This window comes from Hemicordylus capensis, chromosome 4 (assembly GCF_027244095.1).
Source record: "Hemicordylus capensis ecotype Gifberg chromosome 4, rHemCap1.1.pri, whole genome shotgun sequence".
In the NCBI taxonomy this organism is placed as follows: Eukaryota; Metazoa; Chordata; class Lepidosauria; order Squamata; family Cordylidae; genus Hemicordylus; species Hemicordylus capensis.
This window is the reverse complement of record NC_069660.1, coordinates 77,685,189-77,709,111: the sequence shown is the minus strand read 5'-3', so window position 1 is coordinate 77,709,111 and position 23,923 is coordinate 77,685,189. Positions and strand designations below refer to the sequence as shown.

The following is a 23,923-nucleotide window of genomic DNA, read 5'->3' as shown; positions in this document are numbered from 1 at the left end:
CCTAAGGAACCTTATAAGATGACGGTGGAGTAAAGAGGGAGAATCTTGGGCAGACAATTTGAGCACTGAGGTGAGGGCTGAAGTTTGACGTCTCAATGTACTAGGTCATAGTTTAAGTTCCAAACCGGATAGTAAGAAAGCCAGTACTTCGGGGACCCCAGCAGTCAACGGAGATACGTGCTTCCAATGCGCCCACCGCAAGAAAGCTGACCAAGAAGACTGGTAAATTCTACTGGTGGGCGATCTTTTAGAAACTAGGATAGTATTCTGTACTTCTAATGAGTATCCCGCTTGACCTAGGGCCGAGTGCTCAACCTCCCGCGTGGGTGGAGAATGGAGCCCTGTGACAGAAGGTCTTGTCATGGGGGAAGATGCCAAGGGGCCCGAACAGAGAGATCCAGTAGGTCGAAAAACCATGGCCTCCAGAATCAAAGGGTGCGATGATGATTAGGTCTGCCCTTTCCAACAGCGCATTTCGAATGTCTCTCCGATCAATGGCGATCGGATACAAGGCAGGGGGTGGGGGCATGGCACCATTAATGCATCCATGGCTTCTGCCCGGGGAGACTGGAGCCAGCGTGGTATAGTGGTTAGAGTGCTGGACTAGGACCAGGGAGACCCGAGTTCAAATCCACATTCAGCCATGATACTAGCTGGGTGACTCTGGGCCAGTCACTTCTCTCTCAGCCTAACCTACTTCACAGGGTTGTTGTGAGGAGAAACTTAAGTATGTAGTACACTGCTCTGGGCTCCTTGGAGGAAGAGCGGGATATAAAATGTAAAATAAAATTTTAAAAACCTCGTAAAGAAGCGTGGAAGTTGATGGTTGCTTACTGATTCAAATAGGTCCACTTGAGGAAGGCCGAGTACCTTGGCCATCTGATGGAATGCCATCCCACTGAGGTGTTCTGCCAATATGGACAGGAGGTGATTTTCCACTCGGGCAAAGAGGAGATCAGATTCCGCCATGATTGCGCTTGACCTTGTTCCCCCTTGGTGATAGACATGGGACTTTATGGTGATGTTGTCCAGCCAGTTGATATTGTGACCAAGTTTGGGGAGAGATCATTTGCCCTGTGCGTAATGGCTCTGGCAATGAGCTCCCCAGCCGGAGAGGCTTGCATCTGAGGTGATGGTTTTCTGTGAGGAGATTGTGAGTGGAAGCTCCTTACTGAGTGCTGGAGACAGCCACCACTTGCATGTCCTGAGAAGTTTGTTGGTTAGGGGGAGTTGCATCTGCCTGCGTTCCATGATGGCCTCCTAATATGGGAGGATGAGCCACTGTCATGTTCTTGTATGCCATCTTGCCCAAGTGATGTATTCAATGTATGAGATAATTGAGCCTAGGATCTGTGCCAGAAGCATCAGGTCTGTCAACTGTTGACACAGGAGAGAATGAATTAGTGATCTCAACTTGTCTTTGCATTCGGAACGTAGAGACAATGTTGCATTCGAGGCTTCCAACATATTGCAGAGACTGGACTGGGAGGGTGACAGATGACTTTTCTGATAATTGATGACAAATCCGTGGTTCAGGAATGTTTGTGTGGTCTGTTGAATGTCCTTGTAGGTCTGTTGACAGGTCTGAGATCTGATGAGCAGATAATAGGAACACAGGAAGCTGCCCTATACTGAGTCAGACAATTGGTCTATCTAGCTCAATATTGTCTACACAGACTGAAAGCAGCTTCTCCAAGGTTGCAGGCAGGAATCTCTCTCAGCCTTATCTTGGAGAAGCCAGGGAGGGAACTTGAAACCTTCTGCTCTTCCCAGAGTGGCTCCATCTCGAGGGGAATATCTTACAGTACAAAAATACCTGCGGGGCTGAGAGGCCAAAGGGCATTGCTCTGTACTGAAACTGGAGGCTGTTTTAAGTGAATCTGAGAAGTTAGCAGTAGTGAGTAAGTATTGGGATGCTTAGGTAGGCCTCCGAGAGGTCTATGGAGGTGAGGGATTCCTGGGATCGCACAGCCACCTTGATGGATCTCAGAGATTCCATGCAGAATGGCTTCTTTTTTTATGAACTGTTTCAGGCAATTGAGGTCTAGGACTGCCCTCCAGGACCCTTCTTTCTTGGGTACCAAAAACAATATGGAAAATATGCCTTGCTATAATTCTGTTGATGGTACTGGTTCTACTGCCTTGATCTTCAGAAGATGAAAAATAGCCAGATTCATTTGAGACAGGTGTGGGTAAAAAGTGGTCGGGGGAAGGCATCTCAAACGCTAATGCATAGCCATTTTGTATTGTGTCCAACACCCACCGGTTGGTAGTGGAGGCCCACCAGGCTCATGAGCATAGAGTGAGTCTAACCCTGACTGGAACGGTGTCATTGTTCACGTGTTTGGTAATTGGGGTGGAGGGAAACTGTCTGGAACCCTGCTAACTGGGCAAAGATGCACCTTTTAAATGTGGTGATTCTCTTTATTTAGCAGGGGGAGAGTAACTGGCCCTATCCATCCCCAGCACAGTACCTCCACTGACTGTTGCTAGTGTCTATCTTATGTTTCTTTTTAGATTAGGGACAGGGATCCATCTCATCTTCTTATATTTATTTTATTTATTTCTCTATGCAAACTGCTTTGGAAATATTTATTGAAAAACAGTATATAAATATTTGATGTTGTTCGACTGTTGTGCTCTGGAAGATCATAAGAACATAAAGAACAGCCCTGCTGGTTAAGCCTACTGGAAAGTAGGCTAAAAAAAAATCACATATATTAAGAACATAAGAATAGCCCTGCTGGATCAGGCCTATCTAGTCCAGCATCCTGTTTCACACAGTGGCTCACCAGATGCCTCTGGGAAGCCCACAAGCAAGAGATACGATACGATACAATAAATCTTTATTGTCATTGTCCTGTACAGAATGACGAGATTGAAAGAATCTACAGCAACCTCTACAGGACCTAACAAGAAATAACTAAATATATCCCAATATACTCCCCCCACCCCATATACTCATTGCTCTAAAAAACTAAAAACAAAAACCCCATCAGAAACTGTATTTTGCTGCGTTCAGAGCTAACACCGCTTTTGGATAGAAACTATTTCTCAAGCGGCTGGTCCTGGCTTTTATGACCCTGTACCTCCTTCTCGAAGGCAGAAGCTGAAAGAGATCATTTCCAGGGTGCGTGGGATCCTGCACTATCTCTACAGCTTTGTTAAAACTCCTGGTGGCATAAATTTGGTCTATAGTGGGAAGAGTACACCCAATTATTCTCTCCGCAGTCTTAACAACCTTGGACAGCAATGCTCTTTCCCTGACTGTGCAACTCCCAAACCACACACAGATTCCATAGGTTAACACACTCTCTATGGTACAGAGGTAGAACATCAGCAGTAGATTATTTGAAAGACTATTCTTCCTGAGAGCCCTCAAGAAGTATAATCTCCGCTGTGCTCTCTTCACCAAATCTTTGGTGTTTGCTCCCCATGTCAGATCATCTCTCAACTCCATTCCCAGAAATCTAAACACCGAAACCTGTTCCACACAAATCCCTTCAATAATGAGTGGCTGAATGTTCAAATTGCATTTCCTAAAATCCACAATGATCTCCTTTGTTTTTTTTTTTTTAAATTGAGGAATAAGTTATTCTCCCCACACCACTCTGTCAGCCGCAGGGTGGATTTGATTTAAATCAAAGTGATTTAAATCACGATTTAAATCACGATTTAAATCAAAAATCCGATTTAAATAAAAAAAATCGAATTTTTTTGATTTAAATCGGATTTTTTTGATTTTTATCCACCCTGCTAGTGATTTAAATCGTGATTTAAATCGTGATTTAAATCAGTTTGATTTAAATCAAATCCACCCTGGTCAGCCGCTCCACTTCCTTCCTGTAGGCCGACTCCTCTTCTCCAGCAGTAATCAGACCAATCACAGTTGTGTCGTCTGCAAACTTAATGGAGGTGAGGACATGCCCTCTCTCCTGATGTTGTTCCCCTGGCAAATGATATTTAAAGGCATCCTGGCTCTGAGGCTGGAGGTGGCGTATAGCCACCAGACTAGTAACCTTTGATGGACCTGTCCTCCATGAATTTATCTAAGCCCCTTTTAAAGCCATCCAAGCTAGTGGCCATCACCTCATCCTTTGGCAAAGAATTCCATAGATTAATTATGTGCTGTGTGAAAAAGTACTTCCCTTTGTCAGTCCTAAATTTCCCAGCATTTAGTTTCATGGGATGGTCCCTGGTTCTAGTGTTGTGTGAGGTAGAAAAATTTATCTCTGTGTCCACTCTCTCTAATCCATGCATAATTTTATATACCTTGACCGTGTCTCCCCATAGTAACCTCTTTTTCAAACTAAAGAGCTCCAGATGCTGTAGCCTTGCCTCAAGAAAGGCATGCTAGTCCCCTGATCATCTTGGTTGCCCTCTTCTGCACCTTTTCCAGTTCTACAATATCCTTTTTAAGATACGGTGATCAGTACTGTACGCAATACTCCAAATGTGGCCGCACAATAGATTTGTATAAGGGCAAGATTGTTTTGCCGATGGAATGGAGGCATGTGTGAAGGTTAAAGTGGTAGTGGATACTCTAATTACTGTAGCTGACGCCTCATGAGTCTTTCTTAGGAGAGAATCACACTTTTTGTCCTCTGGAGTTTTAAAACCGTTCCTCCCTTTCTTTGTACATGATTGCCCCTGAGACTAACTCGGCCACTGGTGCATCCACCTTGGGAACCAAGAGGAGGTCCATTATATCAGGGGAGAGGTTATATAATTTTTTAGGAAATTATGTGGCAGGTCTGGAAGAGACAAGGGCATTCCATTCCACCACCGTAGTGTTTTTGAACCATGGTGACAATGGTACCGTGGCTGATGGGACCAGCTCCAATGGGAAGACTTGTAGGTCTAAGCCAGGAGCAGGTTGAGGAGTGTTTGGAGTGGAGACATAATTGATGACTCTCTTAGCTTTCACCAGTAAGACTTCAAAGTCAGCTGGTGCAAACAGGCATGAGAAGCTAGGTACTTGTGGTTTGAAGCCCTGTTCAGACAGCTCCTCATCTTCTGAATCTCAGTCAGAGGACTCCTGAGATGATTCTCACAGGACGGGTGATGTAGATCCAGGGCCCGGGTGGTTAGGTGCAATAGGTTGTGGAAGGTGGGGCAGGAGTGGAGCTGGTAGGAGGGCAGGAGCCAGGGGCGTACGAAGAGTGGAGTCCTGGGGCACGAGAGCTGGCCTTTTAGGGGGGGGGATCTTCTGATGAAGAAGGGGGGTTTCCAATAGACTTTCCTTTTGCCCCTTGGGGTCCTGGCCTAAGGATGGAAGCATCCTCTTTCTGTGGGGGGAATTCCCCCACTACCCTGGTTGGAATCTGGAGAGGAATAGGCTCCCAGTACTGTCGCTCTGTGAGTCTAGCCCTAGGGGCTGGAACTGGATGGGGTAAGGCGGGCTGAAGTAGCATAGAAACCAGAGCCCTACATGCAGTTGAGATAAATTCCTTTAGCTATTGAGACACGTCTTCTAGGAAAGGATTTTTACTGCCCCCTAGCAAGGTCTTATTCATCAGAGTGGAGCTCTGTGAAGTTGATATAGGATCAAAGGCAGTTTGCATGGGCTGTGTTATCTGGGGTTGTGCAATGTCAGGGACTAGCAAACTAGAGCCCTATTCTAGAGCAGAAGGAAGCCCGGCATTTGGGGCTACAGGGAGCAAAAACAGCATAGCCACAGCTCCCTCCCCCACTTCCACAGGTGCAGCAGAAATATATTTAGTTAAAATGGCACCCTTGTGCTACACACCTTTGCCTGTGTTGTCTTGGGGCAATATCGGAGGTAGGCATCACTACACATGATGCTCACTGCACAGCAGAGGAAAGAGGCTGTTTTTTGTGGTGTTTTACAGTGTTCCTTGTTTAAGTGTTTGCTTTTCTTTGCAGCCTTTCTATGCTGCTTAGTGCTCAGCAGGGGTTCAATCAGTTGTTCAGCAGTAGCCAGAGCGCTTGGGAGAAGCAGAGTGCTATTTTTTTAGCTCCTGAAAGGGCTTTTTAAATTTTCTCTCTCTCTTCAGGATCTGAGTGGGGACCTTCCAAGAGGGAGCCCACTAACATCTCTTCCAACTGAGCCACCTCCATATGCTTGAAACAGTGGGAAGGGGGTGAGAAAAAGCTAACCAAAGTGGAAAGGGTGCGAAAAAGCTAACCGAGGCAAACCCAAAAGTAACTGAGCAGTTTTAACAAACGGACCAAATTAGAACATAAAGCAATGATTTTTTAGAACAAAATGAAGCGACTCCCTTCCCACCCTGGCACATAAGAAGAAATAAAGCAGGTAAGGGGTGGGGGGGAAAGAACAAAGTAGCCTGATTTTTAAAAAGCTGAGTAACAGAGCTCTTCAAAATCAATGTCTTTTGAGCCAGACAGGACAGGAACTGGGTATCTGGTGCCACCTACTGCCTAACCGGAAACTAGCCTGCATAAAAAATGTAACCCTACCCTGTCTCGAGCTATGTGATAACTGGTAAATCCATACTAAGCTGATGACCTTCGTCCACCTTAAGGAAAAATTGGAATCAGCTGAACTTTAAGGGGGTCGGCTACATAGGGAAGAATTATGCCCTAAGCATTGTGCTCTTCTCAGATACACTTGGATGGTACATAAAAGCTCAACTCTCATCTCTCTCTTGCTTCTTTCATGTACTGATCTGACTTAAAATATAGTCCTAGCTATTTAAGGCTCTCAAAACTGCAGAAGTATTAACTATCTTAAAAATAGAGATTCAAGATCATATATAAAAATGATTACCATGTCTACTGCCACTGCCAGAACAGCAGAAAACGGGTAATAATCCATGTTCTTGTGTTCAAGTATAAAAAGAGGAACTCCTTGAGGACTAGCTTTATATGGGAAGGAGCTTTGTTTGAATGAACATATTATAAAACCCATTCCACTTGTCACGATATCAGTTGGAGAAGAATGTTTTTAATTACATAGCAAAGTTACCTGAAGAACAATCAATTTTCTTTTACTAGTAAGCCAAGGACCTCCGTCTACAAACTATGAAAGTTTCTAGGACACAGAAGAATGATCATGGGAAGTCTAGAGTTCAATTTCTGAATTAGTATTAGTTCACCACAACACTGCAGTAGCGACAAGTGATTGCTATGGATTCAATTTCAAAGGTCAGCTTGAGGCAAGGAAGATGTGTTTGTGCTTTGTCACAAAGTCGGGTTGTGACAGACTGCACCCGAAATTCTTCTACAACTAATTATTAATATATACTAGTAACTAGCTGGGCTCACCTACCACTGCTGCCCTCCCCCCCCCCCCCGGCGGTTTCTGGCTGGCAGGCCGGCACCTTCTTCCGCCCGCCCATTCCCATCAGTGGCTGCCTCCTGCCGCCCGCCTCCTCCTCCCTGCACCCCTATTTTCTCCCCCATCACCGTCACTATCCTATCCACAGCTGCTCACGAACTCTCACGAGAGCTGCCATGCGTACGATTAGCGACGGGTACATCTAGGAGAATTAAATATATAGATAGATTCTTCTGATATGATTTTGCTTTGAAACTGTTAAGAGAAATGCCACAAAGGCGTGAACTGACAAACTGGGCAATGAATGAAAAGAGGGAAACAGCAGAAAAGGTTAAAGGGGCATATAAAGCACTTTGTATACCATTGGCACATCTAGCCCTGTACTGCCTATTGCTTGTTTATTCCTCACAGTGGCTCTCCAAGGCCTCAGATGCAGAAATCTTTCCCAGTCCAACTATCTGATATCAGTTATAACTGCAGATGCCAGTAACCCTACTAGAACCTTTACTTAGTGCAAAGCATGGGCTCTGACCCTTTCCATAAAGGCAAAAACACAGGGACTGGAAAAAGGTTATGTGAACAGTCAAGGGCAGAAGAGGATTAAAAACCATCTGAAAATGAGACAAAAAGGTTAGATCTGGGCTTGGGTTAATGTTGCCAACATAATGGCATATAGTGAATAGCAAAGAGTGGCATTTATTTATTAATGGCATCTATACACATAGGTTTCTAAAGGCTTTACAGTACTTTCAGAAATTAACTCAGTTAATTACTCTCACTAAATAATGCACACCTCTGGCTCAATTTTCTCTCACTGGAACACACTTGCTCCTTAACATACACAGGCTGCAATCCTCTAAACTCTTATTTGGAAGCAAGTCTAATTGAAATCAATGGGACTTGCTTCTTGGTAAATATGGACAGGATTGGGCTGACAATTTAGTCCATTCAAGAGAGTCACTAGGAAGATCTACTGCAGCTGTCTAGAACAAATAAAGTACCTATACTTGCATAAATCGAAGGCAAAGCTATCTTCTCAAAGATATCCGCCATCCTCCTTTTTAATAGTTGTAATTGTGCTTGCTGTTGGAAGCTGCCTTGAGCAGGGTATAACGTTTAATAATAAATAAAATCATATCATATTCCAGTATTTGTGGCAACCCTGTGCTGTGCTGTTTATGGCTATAAAATAATCCTTGATTTCAGTAGGACTACTTTTAAGTGCTTTGAGAGTTTCAGCCTTAATATAGATAGGAACCTATTCTGCTCTGCTAAGAACTCTCCTGTGTTTAATTATTATTCCAGACAAGGAACAGTAAACCATTAAAAATACAAGAAGTTAATTTTATAAAGAGCTTATGACATTTCAAAAATACACACTCTTTAAATAAGCAGACTAATAAAATTAAGTATAGAGTCAGTGTTAAATATTGCATTGTTAATGCTGTTAAGAACTTAGTGCTAGCCACAGCAACACTGTGGAAGAAAGCCCACTGGGGTAGTGGTGGTTACTGAACTGTCTAAAATAACTTGTGCTCTTAAGCTTCAGGGAGATGTTCCTTTACACTCACTGGGTAACTCTGGGCCAGTCACTCCCAGCCCAAACTACCTCACAGTGTTGTTGTGAGGATAAACATAACGATGTAAACTGCTCTGTGCTCCTTTGAGAAATAGCAATTTATAAGTGTAAAAATCTATTATATATTTTAAGGATTGGGTTTGCTTGTGCAAAATAAATTCATGCTTCCTGAGGACCTACAGAAGCAAAAGTTTGCATACAAAATCCTGCCACTGAAACTAGCTAGATGCATCACATTTTACAATGGAATGTGCTTGGTAAATGGTTTAAATTATTTTTTAAAATTTTGTAGAAGAAATCCTGAATATAATCATATTATCATCCCTGTTATTGTTCAACAGATTTTTAGTCCTCAATAATCAGATAATTCCAAAATGGCCCAAGAAAAGCAGATCTTTCTCAGATTCATATTTACTATGATACAAGTTTAGCATATATGGTAATTATTCAATTAAAAAAACGTTTGAAGTTGAAATCCTGCAAATTTCAAGCTGTTCTTTTATTTCCGTTTTGCAAGCACATCAATAAAAAATTCTGACATATACAGATAGCCCTCGAACAGCAATTTTGCCTATTCACAGGCCACTTTCCTGTGTACTACTTTAGTCATTGTGTAGGGTAGTTTCGCTTGTTTGTGATTTTCTAACACACACACACCACTACATTGGTACACAATTTAAATATACCAAATGAATAATTTGGCTGTATCTCAGCCGGCGCGCGGAGAGGTTTCACCTTTCCAACTTTAAATGGCCATTCTTCCCACTCAGGCTGCTCCATCCACTCTTGCCGTGAGAGTGGATTGTTTGGGGGAGTTTGGAATCAAATACTCCAATATCACCGTTACCGCAAACATTGCCACCACAACATTTAAGGGCTTCCTGAATTTCATTTCTTGAAATTTTCTAACACTGTAATCTATGGGAAATGATTTTCCCCCAGTCAACAATGGGCCTCATCTACTAGTCAATAAATAAATAAATAAATAAATAACAGAACAGAAATGTAGAAAAGAATGAAAATGCACCTATTACATCTATTTGCTAGATTTAGTGTCATGCTTAGAGCAGACTCCAATATATCATTGGAAATGTTTCCAAGTCTTTTTCAACTCTTCAGATGGAAGATACATAAATAGCTTGTTATGACTCAATTCCCATACAAACAATGACTGGAATCCAGAAATAGCTAGAAGAACCATTATGCTAGCCATATCTAAACTTCAAACATTCTACATACAGGTTGAGTATCCCTAATCCGGGCATCCGGAATCCGGAATGCTCCAAAATCCGGAAACCATCACGGTGTGTGCCTGCAGCACCGACTCGATGCAGCTAAGTGCCTCATAACAAAACAAAAAACAAAATGCCTCAGCTCACTCACTCGCTTGGCACTAGAGATTTTAAATAAAACCTAAAAAAATAAAATACAGTGTATACAGTAACCTTTTGTGTTTAGACTTGGATCCCATGCCCGAGATATCTCATTACAGTATGCAAATATTCCAAAATCCGGAGAAGTCCAAAATCCAGAACACTTCTGGTCCCAAGTAGTTTGGATAAGTGATACTCAACTTGTATTAAAAAAACACTTTCCCTCACTTCTACATCTATGTCAATAGATTTATAGTGCAAATTTGATTTGTATAAGATAGCCCAAGTTTAAAGTAGTCCTTAGAAAGAATCAAGTAGTCCAGATAAGAAAAATTTTGATCCATTAATCTAACAAAGTTATCTACCACTTTCAGTTAGTACATTTCTCTTGAAAAATATGAGAATTTATATATTTATCAAACAAGCTCTCTCCACAGTGCTGCTTACATTTTACAGAATACAACCTATACAAAACCATATTTAATGATACTTACAAGAAACAGAGGACTACACTCCACTTTAAGACAAGTCTATATGCAAACTTTTAACACAGAGGCTGCCCTCAGAATGAACTTCTAAGGAACCTTCCAAATGTGGGGAGATTCTCCACTGTCATAACTAACCAAACTTACTTCCAGACATCAGTACAGGCAGTTATCACTACCTTCAACTCTCCCTCATCCTAGTACAAAATGACTCTGGGGTCACACTTACTTCCTCTGGGCCTTTTCCTTCTTGGCTTTGGTCCGCTTCTTCCGGGCTTGTAATGCTAGAACTGGGAAGAGAAGAAAAAACATCAGGAGCTTCTAGGTAGGGGTAGGAGACAGGCACACTGTTAGCATCATAAAGTCTATACACTTGGCTTTAGGTTTAACCCCATCTTGCTCAGAGGCAGCGTTAATCCAGTCAAGCTCAATGCGAGAGGCACGGGTTAACACCAGAATATTTCACCCTCCAGGAATAAAAAGCAAATGGAGAGAGCCTATTAAGTCACCCTCTTTATCTCGCAAACACCGAGGAGAGGGAGGAAAGAAGAACCCACGGACTGCACATTTGCCAGGATGCCTGAGCAACACGCAGTTGCTTTCGGCAAGAGCTCCTGAATAACAAGAGGCCCGACAAAAATGAAAAAGAAGCCCGCGCACGTAATGAACTGGGGCGACTGAGGGAATGTGGGGTGGGGGGCACGAACCCCGAAGCCTCAGAGAGGAGAGAGGAAGAAGCCGTTCTGTAGTGGAGGCGATGAGAGAAGAAGGGGGAAATCAGACGGGCCAAAAGCACTCACCTTTCCGCTCCATGGCGGCTAGAGACGGCAGCCCCCCCGGTCCCACGCGCGTGCGCTCCAAGGAAGTGCCTTGCGCCTGCGCCGGGTGAGGGCGAGCCGGTCGGCGCGTGCGTACGGCCGGTATCTTCGCGCGCCGTTGCGCGCGCCACCAAATCTCCTCGACGCCGCTGCTGTCACTTCCTTCTGAGCTGGGGCTCCGAAGGAAAACCACTCCCCCAGGCTCTTCCGAGCGCGTACGGCACCGCCCCCTGCCCTGCATGAGAGGCAGGAGCTGGAACCGCGCGTCAGGCGCCTCGCCCGCCTCCCCCTGTCCCATGTGCGGAGCGCATGCGCCGCCTCCCCCCCTGCCCACTACTGTCTGCCGAGAGGTTTCGCCGGATTTGGTAAGGTCTTAGAGATGCGACGTAAAAACTCGCGCAATGCCTAGTGTAACGATGGGCTGTCGCTCAACATGGGATTGTGACGTTCCCGTCGTTTCTTTTGAGTCTGAGTAACTGTCATACCTCATACAGCCGGCACAGGAGTAAAGAAGACAGAATGCGCTGTTGGCACCTGATGTCGTGGTACAGCAAGCAGCAGGTTCCTAGGCTTGTGTTCCTTGGGCCAGTATGTGGCGTGGTGGCTTCCAGCAAGTGACATTTCCACAGAACTGGATGGCACTTTTTGTTGTGAGAGCATTGTGAATACAATTCCCGTCATAGCGACGAGGTGCATGGAATATTTTGCAGTACTGCCCCTTCGGTATTTGTTGCGTCTTGATTTTTTGTTAAATTAATGTTCTGTTGATTAGCTGTATAGCTGAAGGTTTTGTCAGTTATTTTTAATATAGTCAGCTTAGGCTGCAACCCCTATACACACTTACTTGGAAGTAAGCCTCATTGAACCCAGCAGAGCTAACTTTCCGAGTGCACAGCCATAGGTGTCCGCTGTTAGGTTGACATCGGTACACATTTTGTATTTTAAAATACACAAACACTAGCATATGGATACTACTAATTCTAAGAAGCCCGATAGGCACAAGTCCAGGGGTGGAGATGGCAGACCGTATTAAACTGTATTAGTACGTATTATTATTATTACATTTATATCCCGAGCCCAGAGCGGTGTACTACATACTTGTTTCTCTTTTCACAACAACCCTGTGAAGTAGGCTAGGCCAAGAGAGAAGTGACTGGCCAGCGTCACCCAGCTAGTATCATGGTTGAAAAACGATTTGAACTCGGGTCTTCCCGGTCCTAGTCCAGCACTCTAACCACTAAACCACGCTGGCTCTTGTATGTCACACCGCCGCCACCAACCTTGCACCTGAGCAAAGAATGGAAGCTACCTCACTGCCTATCCAAATGTATGCATTTGACAAACAAATCCTAGCGTAGCGTAAAATTGCGAAACAAACCTAGCACAAAATCAATTAACAGAAATTACAGCTAATATACACATGAGAACAGGAAAAAAGTATATTAGTTAACGGACTGCCCGTAGCTCAGCATAATTATTGCTCAAATGAGTCACCATGAATTAACATCACAACAATTCATATAGCATCATTATTTTATTATTATTATTATTATTATTATTAATAAACAGCACGAATTAGTTAAACACTTCTGCGTGTTTTATATCACTCCATTTGTAGGGAAACTCCACACAGATATTATAACTTGAAAAGCTACAATCCTATGCACAGTTACAAGAGACTAAGCCTCCGTTCAGAGCAAACGCCTACCGACTTGCACTAGCAGAAAAGCCACATCTGAGGGGCAACCCTGATCCGGAATTAAGCTCCACCTTCCCCTAGTTGTCGTCTCGTCCGCTTCCAATTCTCGCGATACCTTTTTGTAGCGCTCATAGGGCGCTAGTGCTAGGATCCATATTGGGGCATTGCCTCAGGCTTTTCCGTGTCCTAAGTCTCGCGAGATTACGGCGATCGATTGGTCGAGCATCTAGGAAGAGGTCGGGAAGAAGTCAGGCAGTGGCGAGTCGTCGTCATTGCTGGGCTGCTAGCTTTCCCTCAGTACAAGTGCTGGGTCGGTCTCCTTCCAACTCCCACCTGTTGGTCTGTTCCTCCGGTGACAGTGCAGGTGGCTGAGTGAGCGCTTGGGGGGACCTGGCAACCGACTAGGAGCAGCCTTCTTTTCTCCTCTCCAACCCCCCCCCGCCCGCTTTGGTGGTGGGGGCAACGGCACGAGGCACTTGGGCCCGCTGCGGCCGGCTGGTTATTGAGGCGGCTGCAGGGCGCGAGCGACCTCTTGACTCTCCGTTCTCCAGGCAGGAAATCCCCTCTTTCTGCAGTGGGAGGAGCCAGCGCTTCTGCTTGAGGGTCTCCCCTCCCGGCCGCGCTGGGCGGGGCGGGCTCGGGGTCGAGATGACCCAGGAGCGGCCCAAGTTCTATCGGCAAGAGCTGAACAAGACGGTCTGGGAGGTGCCCGAGCGTTACCAGAGCCTCTCGCCGGTGGGCTCGGGAGCTTACGGCTCCGTCTGGTGAGTTGCTGCCCCTCTGGGAGTGGAGGCTCCTCCGGGATCTTGGCCCTTTCACAGGCTGGCTTTCTGTCCACATGACACCCGAGCACCCCTTTCCCCACCCTTGGCTCATCGTCCTTCTAGTGTCTAGGACAAGCCCACCTTTCTCCCGTGGCCTGCCCCTGTGAGGGAGCCGGCAGTCGGGGCATTCCTTGTAGCTGGAGATCCTGAAACCAACCTTAAAGGCGTTGGTCCTTGGATGTCTTATCTCCCCACTCCCGAAGCTTGTTAGACTCGGGAATGTCAAGGGATCTAATGTTGGTGGCAGGTACCGGAAGGCGCTCTCCCATCGTGTGCCTTGTGTTCAGGGGCTGGGGAAGCTGGTGCAGGGCAGGGCTCGATGCCTCGGACGTACACTGTCGTGGTGGCTGCTGCATTGTTCTGACAGCCGCCTTGCCTCGTGCAGTCGCTCTCGGTTCCTTAAAATCCATCCCCTTACTGTGTTTGTACAAAGCACAGCCCTGCATCTGGATTCAGAGTGCCTGAGTCGCTCGCGGTCTTTGTCAGGAAGAGGTGCTGAATTCTTTTTCCAGTTTCACTTGAGAACTGCAAGGGCAGAGTGTTTAAGGAGGTTTTGGTGTTTCGTTAAGGGAAAGCTTGTGACTGGATAACTTTATGGCAGGCCTGCTCAACTTAGCCCCCCCCCCCGCAGCTGTTTTTGAACTACAACTCCCTTAATCCCCAACCACAGTGGCCAATAGCCAGGGATTATGGGAGTTGTAGGCCAATATCTGCAGGAGGGCTGAAGTTGAGCAGCCCTGCTTTATGGCCTTTTAGTCAAAGCTTGTTTCCTGTAGGGGTAATGCTGGTTTGTTAGTGTTATTGCTTTATTAATGTTGACTCTGTTGTACAATATCCCCACCTTCTCACAATGGAAGGGATTGTAGCTGGCGTTATAGTTATTCCACTTTATTCTGCCGATCCCCCCCAGAGATTCATGTGTACATGATTCTCCCCACCCCACTCTCCAGTTTTATCTTGTAACAACTCTCTGAGACATGTTAGGCTGAGAGTGGCCCAAACTCAGCCAATGATCATTATATACCTATGTCTCTCCCATCAAAGGTCAATTGCTGCTCCACTACTCTTGCCTGAAATGGGACAGGATAGCCTTTTCCTTAACACTGAGAAAGGTATGCACTGAAGATTGTGTCTATCTTCTGAAGAAAAGAAGAAAGGTGGGGGTTGGGGAATTTGCTGGGCATTCAAAGTGGCATAAGATTGAAAGGGAAGGACTTGTGATGTAATGGCACTAGTGCAACCACTTTCTGCACAGCAAATGTATAACAGTTATGTTTCGCAGGGGAAGAATAGAAAGTTAAAGAGCCCCAAATTGCATTACTGTTACCATGGCTACAGACAGCTCTGCATGTGGAAATATTAAAGCTGTTCTGTTTGCATGATACAGCATTTTATGTGATGTTAGATAGAAATCAAAGCAAATATTTTATGTAAAACTGTGATACACCTGTAGAACTCATTAGTATTAGTCACTAGGCAATATGACTTCATATAAAATCACAGCTATTGCACAGGGTGGGGGCAGAAGAGATTCTCATGTGCTATCACAATAATTTAGGGCCCTCTGTAAATGCTGTGGCTTGCCTGTGGAAACTGAACAGCCATCACCAAGCTATTCAGAGAACATTGCCTCAGCAAGTGGGGGAAATCATTATTCATCAGCATTAAAACTGTATCCCAAGCTGCTGGTAAACTGTGATTCCTCACTACATCATATATCCATTCTGGAGAAAGGTGATCATCAGGATAACTTTTCAAGTACGGTGTACTGCATTTTAAATAGGATTTGGGACAAATGGCTAAGTCAGTTATAGCTTGAGTTCATTCTAACCTAATGGACTGCTCTAGGTAATCTAAATACAAATACCTCAAAAAGATAATACTATTTATAAAACATATCCCTGAAAGTGTAAGGTGATTGAAACTTATTTGGCAATGAAATATTTTAAATGTTTATTATAAGTTTGCCACTTTCTGTGGATTCTTATTGGTTTGTCAGAAGCTTGTGTAAAGTTGCACAAGAGATGCATGCATATATTTTCAGTGTTGTGCTTGCCTATTTGGTATTGGGAAAACAGCCAGACTTTGTGCTTCCATGTGATGATCTGCAGCCACACAGGTCAGTTTAAAAATGACAATATTGATCCTATTTCCTATTTTAAACAAAACTACTTTGAAGAATTTTGTCCTGCACTTTCCATTGATTTCCCCCCTAGAAAACAGATCTTGATCTGTATATTCTTATTCTTGCAAGAATTCAAGGCAGTATTTCACTAATATGATATGCTTTTAAAGTTATGCCGTGCAAGAAAGTGGTGTGTTGTAAGTTTTCACAGTAGATAGTGATGCAACTTCCTGATTTAACATTAATAAGACAGTCTGGTGGACTCTTAAACTTAAATTCAATGGTGTATGACCCTAACGCTCAAACAGACAGGTGTAAAGACTGTATCCCACTCCCTCGTCAAACAGGTACTTAGAACTTTGATAGAATTGGTCATACTTGCTTATCCACTAGGCTTGGTGGCCTTCATCTTTATTTGCTAAGTTGCTCCAACTAGTCCTTTTAGTCATAGCTTTGCAGGATAGCCAGTGGTAAACCACTTCTCTAGCTCTTCAGTTCTGATCCAAGAAGAAATATTTTGTTCAAAATTAAACTCTTATGAGTGCATTATTCCATCTAATACAAACTGGGTAGTTCCATTTTCCTGGGCAGCAAGACAGAGCCTTACATATTTCTCCATGTAAGAGCATTGAGCAAGACCATTACTTGTAGACCATTGGACACTTTCCAGTAGTAGACTTCAGTAGCTTACTGAGATGAGTGTATGTTTCAGGATGCAGGCAATAAATTTTGTTAGAAAATTAAAAAATTCATAATCTGAGATGTGAGAAAATTGTAGAGCTCAAATATTTAGAGGGCACAAAATCATATGGGAGGTTCAGTGAACAATCTTAGTGAACAATATAGGATGGTATCGTAATGGAATTGTGTCCCGGTGCCTGGAATTTGTTTCTGGGTCCAAAAATCTTCTGTAAAAACAGGTATAGCAGATGTCATATGTCTAAAGCCTGGCTTCAAAAGACAGCTGTTCTAACCCAAAGTTGGCTATTTACAAAAGAAAATAGCCCCTTACTCAAAATGTTAAATATGAATTCATGTGTTTAATAAGCATCTTTTAAAATAACACTAGCTAGTTTAAGATCCATTTGAATTTCAAACATATATGTTAAGAAAATTTTGTATTTAAGTCTCAGAAATTTAAAATCAAACTTGTATTAGAGATTGAAAAATTAAAATCTGATCTTTAGAACAGTAATCTTTTAAATCCATCTTGCTTTTTCCTTTGAGATCTTGCTATGCTCTGCCCTTGTGTTTTGAAGCTTTTCCTTAAAAAGAGAGGTTTGAAGAACCTCTTTTCTGAGAATTTTCGATCCTGCTTTCTGTATCCAGTACCAAATTCTGTGCCTGCGTTGTGCAAGTGCACACCTGTATAATACAGCCCTCAGGAGTACTTCCAGACAGCAGGCTCTACTGCAGGTTTACTGCAAGTTCGAATTTGCCCCCCAAAACCTGACATACAAACCCCGGACATAAATTGGAGTAAAATGGTCTAATGGGCAATGAAAAACCCAAATGGTATGTGAAATACTCCCAGATAGCTCGCAGGGACTTTGGGATAAACCTGGCTAATATGTGAACGCACAACCTCCATTCCAGAGGAGAAGCGAGCTAAAAGCCCTGTCTGGAAATGCTCCAGGATAAGTATTCTAGTTCAGGCCATCCTATTGTGTGAGTGTAGCTCAAACTGAATTTCCCTTCACTTTTCTAGCATGCTGAACTGTTGTTCCCAAACTGGTCTTGTGGTAGCAAGCGTGGATTGTCCCCTTAGCTAAGCAGGGACGGTCCACCCTGGTTTGCAGGTGAATGGGAGACTACATGTGAGCACAGTAAGATATTTCCCTTAGGGAATGGGCTCCTCTGGGAAGCTCACTTGCATGCAGAAGGTCACAAGTTCCCTCCCTGGCATCTCAAAGATAGGGCTGAGCGAGACTCCTGTCTGCAACTTGGAGATCCATTACCAGCCTGTGTAGACAATACTGAGCTAGATGGACTTGGTATAAGGCAGCTTCCTATGTTCTTACTTGAACAAATCATGTATGTGCAGTAGCTTCAAGGGTGAGAGATACCAAATCTACTTTCTTGTGATTAGTATAATATACTAATGGCCCTGCATATAGCTTAACCAGCATCAGACTTAACTGTTTTGGGGCTTAGCCTTCCTAAACATTAGTTATAATGTAGAGGAGTATCCTTTTTTGTTTCTGGTTAAGAATAATTTTAAATTCTGTCTAAACAGAGTGATTCATGCTAGCACACAGTTGATAAAGATAATGCAGTGTTCTTGAGTGAATTGCACGGAAAGGCTTACTTGAAGAAGGAAATGGAATAAATCAGTTCTTTTGTGCTAGATCAGTTTGAAGTGCATTGGATGTTTGTTCATCATTGTTCAGATTTTTAAAGCTGAGAGAAGTTGAGTTTTCTAGTTACTACTTTCTAACATCTAGATTTGGGAAATATTGAAATGTCCCTTGAAAAGGTGCAAGGGTAGCAAGCATGAATTGCAGGGTCCACCCTAGTTGCATTTGAATGAGAGACTACATGTGAGCACTCTAAAGGATATTCCCCTTAGGGAATGGGCTACTCTTGGAAGACTACCTGCATATTCACATGAAGAAGATTCCAAGTTCCCTCCCTGGCATTTCCAAGTTCCCTCCCTTGCATTTCTGAGAGAGACTCCTGCCTCCTGCAATCTTAGAGAAGCCACTGCCAGTCTGTGTAGGCAATACTGGGCTAGATGGACCAATGGTCTGACTCTGTATATGGCATGTTCCTATGTTAAGAACGTAGGAAGCTGCCATATACGGGTCAGACCATTGGTCCATCTAGCTCAGTATTGTCTTCACAGACTGGCAGCAGCTTCTTGAAGGTTGCAGGCAGGAATTCCTCTCAGCCCTGTCTTGGAGAAGCCAGGGAGGGAACTTGAAACCTTCTGCTCTTTCCAGAGCGGCTCCATCCCCTGAAGGGAATATCTTGCAGTGCTCACACATCAAGTCTCCCATTCATATGCAACCAGGGCAGACCCTGCTTAGCTAAGGGGACAAGTCATGCTTGCTACCACAAGACCAGCTCTTCTATGTTCCCTGGAGCTGGATTAAGATCAACACAAGGGCTAGTGTAAAATTTGTAGATTTTGTAGTGTTAAAAGTTTGACCTAGCATTGCAGAATTCAGGGAAAGAATGGAGAGAAATTCTTTCCTTAAACTCTTGTTAAAGCAATGTATCACTTGGGTCATCATTGTCAGGTAAAATGAGATTAAATGCTATTTTGTGTACTTAAACAGCTTCAAATTGGATTCATTTAGTAGAGAGCAAATAGAAGTCCAGCATGAGCCACTGCGACTGCAATCCTAAACACATTTACTAGGAAACAAACTCAACTGAACTTGAATAAGCATGCATAGGTTTGCTTTGCAGATGTGCTTGCTACAAATGAAGTAGTTTGCTCAAATCACACTCTTAAACTCTGTTTAAATAATTCACATGACTTCTCACTGAACTGTTAAAAGTATTGGTTTTGTCTCCAGTACTTTTGAACTACTTAGTCACAAAATCGCACAACATGGTCTGGATTTTCTTAAAGTCATGTGATGTTAGTTTGAAGCATGAGCATATTCCTCTCTTGACTGTTTCTGTTGTCTAGATTATTCTTAATATTTCAAACTATCTAGGTTCCGCTGTTTTGTGTAGCAGAACTTCTGCTTTTTCTTTCTTTGCATTTTAAAAGAAATGGAATTCATTTGGCAGCTAAACATTTTCTGGTTCTTGCAACATGGATGGAGAGAGGGTGCAGTGCAGGGACACACGTATAAGCTAAAGTAAAACAGAATTTATTCTTTGAAGACTAGTTTTTTTGTGGTTCCACTCCTATCTCACAAGTAGATTTCAGATGGTGATACTTGGTGACAGTTGCTCTTATACCAACTTCATTCTGTCACCAGTGCTTTTAATATCTACATAAAACTGCTGTGTGAGATCATCAGAAATTTTGGTGCAAGATGTTCAGTTTGTTGATGATGCCCAGATCTATTTCTCCATCTCAACATTATCAGGAAATGGCATTCTCTCTCTAATTGCCTGCCTACCAGCAGTAATGGACTGGATGAGCAATAATACATTGAAACTGAATCCAAACAAGATGGAGCTGCTCATTGTGGGGGATTGGAACTTGAGGGATGGGATGGATTGTCTTATCCTGAATGGGGTTGCACTGCTCCAGAAAGAACAAGTACGCAGTTGGGGAGTAGGGATGTGCACGGAACCGGCAGGGACCGGTTCGGCGGGATGGCTTTGGGAGGATGCACTTACACCCACCCACCCCAGCCACATTTCCCCCGCCAGTGCATGATTTCCTAAAAGCCCGTCGGGGCAGCAGCATACCTCTCGGCCGCCCCGTTCCGATGTTTACTGGATGTAACTAGAAGTAATAGCTGCGACTGTGCACGTCGCAGCTAGTACTTGTGTACGTCGCTGCTAGTACTTCCAGTTACATCTGGTAAACATCGGAACGGGGCAGCAGGGAGGTACACTGGCGCCCTGATGGGCTTTTAGGGAATCGCGTACTGGCAGGGGAAACGCGGGGGAGGGGATGCATCCTCTCCCGCCATTAAAGCCACCACCCCACCATCGAACCTTCGAGCCGGTCAGGGCTCGAACTGGTTCGGAGGCCCATAAAAGGAACTCCAAACCAGTTTGTGCATATCCCTATTTGGGAGTACACTGGTTCCCGGCCTCACTCTGTATCTCAGGTGGCGGCTATGTCTAGGAGTTCCCTTTATCAATTTTGGCGGATTCGAAAGCTGCATCCATTCCTTTCCTTGAGGAGAACAACCTCAAAACACCATCTAGCAGAGTTCCCTTTGATTTTTTTCATCCTTGTGCGGAATGAGATTTGTTCTAGACGGCAGTATCACGGCAATGTGTGCACACATGCATTCATTGGGTTCTTTCTGATTCACCCTGGGTGGGATCTAAAGTTAACTGAGAGGACACCAAAACACTTGTGTGCGCGCGCATGTGCGTGCCCCTTAGAGGGAACACTGCCAGCTAGTAGCCTCCAGGCTTGACTACTGCAATTATCTCTATGTAGGGCTGTCTTGTATGTTTGTGGAAGCTTCAGTTCAAAATATACCAGCCAGATTGGTCTCCGGGGCAACCCGGAAAGACCACATGCTTGTGTTTAAACAATTGCACTTTATTTCTAGGCAAAATACAAAGTATTAGATATTACTTTTTAAAGCTCTGAATGATGTGGGTCTGGGTTATCTTAGAGAGCGCCTTCTTCTTCCCCACTGTGCATTGTGCTCCACTGCCCAAGATCACCTGGAGAGGGCTTCCTCCAGCTGCCACCAGTTCATCTGGTATTGACTTTGGATCAGACCTTCTCTGCAACTTCTCATAGGCTATGGAATTCACTCCCTGCATAAATCTGAGGCTTAACAACATTACTGGCCTTCAAGAGAGCCCTTAAGACTTTTTTGGCCTGGCCTTCCAGAGCTTTTAAATACTTTTAAAATTGTATATACTGTTTTAGTTTTAGTTTGTTTTTGATTGTCTTTTGCTTGTTGTGAACCGCCCAGAACTGACAGATGGGGCAGTATAGAAAGACAATTCTGTTTGTTTTGCTATGGTCTGATAACTAAATGCAAATAAAATCTACTACTGCTATTACTTTGAAGACAATTCTTCCAATGATAACTTGTATTTTATGTTCAGGAGCCCAGCACAATTGTGTTAAAACAACAAAACAAATCCATAGTAGTAGCCTGCTCGTTTTAAGAGGGGAATGTGACAATAGCCTGGTTCTAGAATGGAAGCTTGATAATTATATTGGTTTCTAATTGCAACTGCTTCCACTAATCCCACAGAAATCAATAGAGTGATTAATTGGACTATACTCGGAGGCAAACATCTTCTCATTTAGTTAAATTCACTACTGGGTGAAAATTTGCACTGTATTCTCTTGCTCCCTATTTTTTAAAAAAGAGCTGGATATATGACTAGGGATCTCTTATTTCACATAATAAAATACAAAAGAGTTAAACTTTAAGAAACATTCCAAAATTGTTCTGTTCATATGGGAAGTGTGATGTTCACTACTGACATTTTTCACCTGGTGCCCATGAGAATGATGCCACCATATAATATTGCAGGTTCACTAGTTCTGCTATAGTAGATGATACTTCTGGCTTTTCAAGGGTAAGAACAGCCCTGCTGGTTCAGGCCCAATGCCCATCTAGTCCAGCATCCTGTTTCACACAGTGGCCCACCAGATGCCACTGGAAGCCCACAGGCAGGAGTTAAGGGCATGCCCTCTCTCCTGCTGTTATTTCCCTGCAACTGGTACTCAGAGGCATCCTGCCTTTGAGGCTGGAGGTGGCCTATAGTCCTCCAACTAGTAGCTGTTGATAGACCTCTCCTCCATAATGTTATCCAAAACCCTCTTAAAGCCATCCAGGTTGTTGGCTGTCACCACATCTTGTGGCAGAGAATTCCACAACTTGATTATGTGTTGTGTGAAAAAGTACTTCCGTTTGTTGGTTCTAAATTTCCTAGCAATCAATTTCATGGGATGACCCCTGGTTAGTGTTATGTGAGAGGGAGAAGAATTTCTCTCTAGCAGTTTTATTTTCATTCCCCTTCCTAATGATCCCTAGCATGGAATTGGCCTTTTTCACATCTGCCGCACACTGAGTTAACTCTTTTCAATGAGCTGTCCGCCATGACCACAAGATCCCTCTCCTGGTCAGTCACTGACAGCTCAGATCCCATCAATGTGTACTTGAAGTTGGGGTTTTTCATCCCAATGTGCATCACTTTACACTTGCCAACACTGAACCCCATTTGCCATTTTGTTGCCCACTCACCCAGTTTGGAGAGATCCAGAAGTGCTATTAAAATCTTTAAAACCAGTTTAAGCATATGTGTACCTTGGATGAGGATAACTCTTCCATTCCATACCACCTCAAGTCTCTGAAAAGCTAATATTTAGACCTCTCTTAGCAAGTTACTCAAACCTAGAGATTCTGTATTCTGAGGAGTGCAGTGTATTTTGGCAAATACTTTGGCCCTAGTTCACAGAAAACTCTCAATTGTTAAGTGATTTTGAGGCTGAAATATTCAAGGAAGTCTCAGGAAATCATTCTTATTTCTTGTGAATTGCTAAATGATTGCGAAATTTGCCATTCTTTGCAAATCTATTTCCCAAGGTAATCACATTTTAAGACTGAAAATTTTATTTCTGAACACTGTTAAGAGCTCCTTCATGTTTGCTTTCTATCCCACGCTGACCCAAACCTTAAACTTGTAGCTTATTTTATCCTATAGATTAAAAGCTGTAGTTACTATATAGGCAAAAGATAGCTGTTAATTATTTTCACTGAGGAGTTGCGTTTCAGTTTTGATATGAGTATTGATTCTTGTAAACCTTGTTTTCTAGCTCTGCCTCTGATGCTAAAACTGGCCTGCGAGTGGCTGTGAAGAAATTGTCCAGACCATTTCAGTCCATCATACATGCCAAAAGGACCTACCGTGAACTGCGTCTCCTTAAACATATGAAACATGAAAATGTAAGTTCAAGGAGCAACCTAGAAACATGCACTTCATTTTTGTTCAGATCCCAGGGGGGACTTTGTACTAATATGTTGCTGACTGCAAATGGAGCCTGTGGACAGGCACTAAACCTCCACAAGTTCTCATTAAGAGTGGGTTGCGGGGGCATTTGGTTATGTTAAGAGGGACCACAAGGCAAGCCCCCAAATGT

At 43.7% G+C, this 23,923-nt stretch overlaps 2 protein-coding genes across 8 annotated transcripts in view; one reads left to right on the top strand and one right to left on the bottom strand.

Moving 5' to 3' along the window:
• The window catches only part of SRPK1 (SRSF protein kinase 1), a 73,779-nt gene extending 61,941 nt beyond the window's left edge, over positions 1 to 11,838 (bottom strand). Inside the window, exons 1-2 of the mRNA XM_053248596.1 lie at positions 11,499 to 11,838; positions 10,928 to 10,988 (exon numbers count right to left, since the gene is read on the bottom strand). Coding sequence (XP_053104571.1) covers positions 10,928 to 10,988; positions 11,499 to 11,814 — 377 coding nt within the window. The 5' untranslated portion in view covers positions 11,815 to 11,838. The remainder of the gene's footprint in view (positions 1 to 10,927; positions 10,989 to 11,498) is intronic.
• The window catches only part of MAPK14 (mitogen-activated protein kinase 14), a 50,899-nt gene continuing 38,635 nt past the window's right edge, over positions 11,660 to 23,923 (top strand). The window contains exons 1-3 of one of the 7 annotated variants that reach the window (XM_053248604.1): positions 11,661 to 11,881; positions 12,011 to 12,239; positions 23,600 to 23,729. In XM_053248604.1, the coding sequence (XP_053104579.1) occupies positions 12,211 to 12,239; positions 23,600 to 23,729 (159 nt within the window). In that variant the 5' untranslated portion in view covers positions 11,661 to 11,881; positions 12,011 to 12,210. Of the gene's footprint in view, positions 11,882 to 12,010; positions 12,240 to 13,368; positions 13,980 to 15,083; positions 15,152 to 23,599; positions 23,730 to 23,923 lie in introns of those variants that run through there. The other 6 variants (XM_053248606.1, XM_053248603.1, XM_053248607.1 and 3 more) reach the window with 6 other exon arrangements.